The sequence below is a fragment of the Conger conger genome, chromosome 15, assembly GCF_963514075.1.
Source record: "Conger conger chromosome 15, fConCon1.1, whole genome shotgun sequence".
Taxonomy (NCBI): domain Eukaryota; kingdom Metazoa; phylum Chordata; class Actinopteri; order Anguilliformes; family Congridae; genus Conger; species Conger conger.
In genome coordinates this window covers 34,836,891-34,841,522 of record NC_083774.1, presented here as the reverse complement: position 1 = coordinate 34,841,522, position 4,632 = coordinate 34,836,891, and the positions used below count along the sequence as shown (strand labels likewise).

The window sequence follows — 4,632 nt, the reverse complement described above, 5'->3', positions numbered from 1 at the left end:
ATAACACAGTATGTGACAGAAAACAAAATCATTTATAAATGTACGACACAGTACTATTATTTACATAACTTTTATTTATGAATTACCATGAATTAGAGACAGTACAACATTAAATTTCACATAAGTTTGAAAATGCAATACTACACCCAGTCAATTTACAGTACAGTAATATTGTGGAATGACAAAGCACAATCATTTTAACTAAACTATTGAAGGGTGATGTACAAATCAAAGCTAATAAAATTTGAATATATGACGGTTTGCAAAGATTTTTAAGATTTTAGGCCATTCCTCATTCATAAAAGGTACATTTTGCATTAATGTGATTGGTTAGAATGTGTTCACTTTAATGAGTTTAATGAGTTATAAAACTGTGTCTCAGAAGTCAGTAGATGGAAGTGGTTGGTATTTGAATGTTGGCCTCTTTACTGTATAAATCACAGCTCCACACACAATGACAACCACAACCAGGAGAAAGGCAGCAATGAAAACCAGGTTCATGTTCAAGCCCATGTTGGAAACTGTAAGGAAAGAAAAAGAAACAATAAAAAACAATTAGAACATCCCTCCAACAAATATGATATACTGGAATGATATTCATCACATAGCTTTCATGGGTCAGGCTTGAGGTTATTAGTGTTGTGCAAATTTACATACCAATTCACTGATCTTTATACCATACAGATTTGAGTAGTAAATTGAATGAGCCGTCCACATTATTACAGCTGCATAGGATTTCGTACAATGTAATAACCTCAGACTTAACCAGGGTTATAGTACCTGTGGTTTCTGTGGCCTTCTTTAGACGCAAAGGCCCCTGGGAAATGGAGTGTCTCCCAGTCTGTGTGGCAGCATCCCTCCTGTGGAGGTGATGTAGAACAGGGGCGGGTGTGGGTGTGGGAGTGGTGCAGCCCTGAGAACATCTGGTGCCGGGCTCCCCTGCCACACACAGGATGACTGAGCAGCATATGAAGACCTAGAATTCATCAGAAGACAAGGAGAGCTCTGAATCAGAAAATGAGGTACAATTACATACAATTGGTTGGGTACAAATTACCACCATGGTCCAAATAACCATGGTCCCCAATTACCTGCTCATGTTGTCCAATGAACTGGAAAGCCTCCATTCCAAATCTGTATTCCGTGGAGTTACTTGGATAGACCACCACTGTCCCATCCAATATGCAGCTGGGGAAATAAAAGAGCTGAATTCACAGGTCTTTCCTGGGCTGAAACAATTCTAAAAACATTTTATTTTACACCATCCAGACCTAAATGTTCATATTCCCTATCCCACAGTTGGATTTAGATAGATGTTGCCATTCATCATACATAAGGCCTCCTATTCCAGTCAATGCTTGGTTACGCACATGGGCTATTTGATATTTTACCCCAGAAACACCACCATAAACAAAATGTTTGCCTTCCATACACCAGTTGTCTTACCCATTTGAAATTATGTCATAGGAAATGTGATAGTCGGGATCATCAACGGGGGTTGCTCTGCAGGACTCCACGAAGAGCACAGTGTTGGCAACAGAGGAAGTAGCTTTGATTTGCATGTAGAGCACGTCTTTCAGTGCCACATCTACAGGGTAGTGATCTGTGTCTATTGCAGTGTTGAACAGCTCACTGTGGAAGAACTCAAACTGGTAGGTGAACTTTCCAAATGCTTTTTCTGTGAACACGTAAGGAATCTTGTGTGCCTGGAAATCCAGATACACACGGCCCTTCTTGGGGTAACAGCATACGAAGTCAATCTCCACCTGGTGTTTCCTGGTAATGACATCACCAACGTTGTCGAACGACATAATTTCATTTTTGAAGATCAGGTTGTCAGCGTCCTCCTACAAAGACAATCAGAGACATCAAAGGAGATTTATTTGTGGCAACATCACAGCTTTTATTGATTGTGTCATTTGAGTGGATCAAAGGGACTGACCTCCAGTACTGTTCCACAGGAGCCGAGGGACACGGTGGCGATCACATGGGTTTGGTTGGAGGTGGGAGTGCAGGATGGATCATTGAGACGCAGGTGATCTTCATGAAGTCCAATTATTGAGGCTTTCTCCACTTCCACTGTCATTGTGGTCTCCGTACAAATCACACTGGCATTGCCTATTCATGAATTGACGGGAGGAAATCTTTGGTTAGGCAAATATGCGTGATTAAGCACCAACGATTTCATTTTGTGTCCAGTGTGTAAAATTAATATTGATTTCTTCACCAAGAATAAAGAACAATGAACTACTTACTAATCACTTAAAGGTACAATAGGTAATTTTGGACGTCTAACGGTCAAGAGAGGAATTGCAGCAACAAACACGCTCAGTCCACAACACTGTTTATCCCACCCCTTCTCTGTGAACAGACTGAAGTTGAAACGCCATTGGCTGTGGCAGTTATAACCACTTTTCAACCAATGAGCGTGAATTATGGCACAGCTATAGGATGTTTTGGCCCATCAACTGTATATTTTGAAACCCGAATTTAAAGAAACGCAGGTAGAGGGTGAGTCAACATGTCAATGCCCCCTTTTCAATGATAGAAAGGGATTTACGATGGTCTTGTAACAATGTTGTAACGCAAAAAGCTTACCTATTACCTATTTCAAGCTTAGGGACAAGTCAATAACCAATCATATCGAACTGAGTACTAACCAGATTTGTGTTTAACAATGACAATGATGCATCTCATGTCAGAGTGAAAGATTCTGGACCTGAAACATTGAACATGATTATAAGACAAGTATAGGGCAAAGTCAAATGGAAAGTCATTATAGATAATATTGAAAATGACGGATATGCAGTAAATACCTCAGTTTCACTGATTTCATTCATTTACACTTAGTCTCTTTCTATGAGTATACTACTGTTGGTGCTGGACAATAAATTAAACCAAGACTGGGAGTTTTATTTTGACATCATTCAAGGGCCAATAACTGCATTTTCAAAGACCTTCCGGCATAACCCGATCAACAACTTTGAAACTTACCCTTGTTGACTCTCTGCAATGAAGCAAATGGGAACATGATCACCAAAGTCATTTTTAGTTGGTGTCCACCTGATTCGAGATTCTCCAACTGCTCCTCTGATAGTGTTGTACTTTGTGATGTTCAGAGGTCCACTGATGATAAAGTTCTTTACCCTATTGAAGGCACAGTGTGATCAATATCAGAAAATAGTGTGCTTTTTTGCAGTTATAAAGTATTATATATGTACTTCAAAAAGAAAAATAGAAATGTTGCTCAATTATTTCATTCAAAGAGTACAAATATCTAAGCAGTACAATCATTAAAAATTAGTTTGTTTTTTCGTTCGTACCCACATTATATTGACAATAATACTCTTTTAAATCAAATGGACAGGAATTAACATGTTTCTGAGTTTAACTTCTATCTTACCATGATTGTGTTGCTGTAGCCTTCAGCTTAATTTCCAGTTCCTGACCAACAGCAGCAATGAGTTTTTCTCCATTTTTTGGAGTTGGGAACAGAAACTTGGGCAGAATGTTTCCCTCAGTACAGTCATAAACAGATGGATCAACTGAAATTCAGTGGCAGAGAAATAGCAAAAAAATCAGTAAAATTAACTGGATAGGAATATGTAAGTCTCTGAGTCCCTGACAGCTGTGGATCAGTTGAATTATAGGGTAAATTTACCTTGGATTGAAAACTGCAGAGGGATTTTAGACAGACCCATGTTCATTGGCATCATTGTAGTTGTAGGGGGTGGTGTAGTCGTAGGGTTGTAGTAGTGGTAGTAGTAGTGGTGGGGAGGTGCTTTAGTTGTAGTGGCTGTTGTAGTTGTAGGGGCTGTTGTAGTTTTAGGGGCTGTTGTAGTTGTAGGGGCTGTTGTAGTTGAAGGGGTGGATTTGTGGATGTTGTGAAGGAATCCTCGCCTGTCTCTATAAAGTAGTGGGGACTTGGTGGACGATGTGCCATCGGTGTATTTCAGAGTGATTTCTTGTGTGGGGTAATCCTCCAGGACAATCTCAAAGGCTTGAACCTTTGTTATGAAGGCATCCCAGTAAGTCAAGGTGCAGGCATTCTGAAAACAAGTAAATTAGCCGTATTGTCAAGAAAGAACAGGTGATATGAGATGAAATGTTAAGCACAGTTGTTTCCTACAGCCTTCTCCGTTTAAAGGCCATGCTTGAAGACCATTCAATTTTCTATTGGTGCATATACATTTTTTCATAAGCACGACATTTCTGTGACTCAACTTCTAGAAAAACTCTCATTAGCATGAACGCCTTATGCCTCTGTAACTGTTCACGTGTTAGATGTATAAAATATGGATACGATGCCTGTAAAAGACATAACTGAGAGACTGCAATAGGAATGTAATGGCACTGATGTCAGCTTACTCAAAGAAAAGTGAGTGGAGATCCACAAATAGCAGAGTAAGATGGTGCCAGCTAATAGAACAGTGGCAACACTGATTGGAGAATACATTCTGACTGCTTTCAGGTCATTATCACTGGCATCTGAGTCTGAATGTCTCTACCAATCACCATCAGTATCATTCTGTTGGTCGTCACCATGATTGGTATTACTCCCTTCCCATATTTTTATATTATAATATCCATGTTCTTTATATGTATTTTAGCGTCTTACTTCATCCAAGGCGA

At 39.5% G+C, this 4,632-nt stretch overlaps 1 protein-coding gene across 1 annotated transcript; it reads right to left on the bottom strand.

Annotated features, from left to right (window-relative positions):
- Window positions 1-267: 267 nt before the first annotated feature.
- LOC133112116 (ZP domain-containing protein-like) lies at window positions 268-3,487 on the bottom strand. The gene is made up of 8 exons (XM_061222821.1): window positions 3,404-3,487; window positions 2,995-3,147; window positions 2,661-2,719; window positions 1,943-2,118; window positions 1,447-1,847; window positions 1,092-1,188; window positions 781-976; window positions 268-521 (listed from the first exon to the last, which is right to left on the bottom strand). Exons 3-8 carry the CDS (start codon window positions 2,695-2,697, stop codon window positions 379-381), a joined length of 1,050 nt encoding a protein of 349 aa, XP_061078805.1. The 5' UTR covers window positions 2,698-2,719; window positions 2,995-3,147; window positions 3,404-3,487; the 3' UTR covers window positions 268-378.
- Between the last annotated feature and the right edge of the window lie 1,145 nt (window positions 3,488-4,632).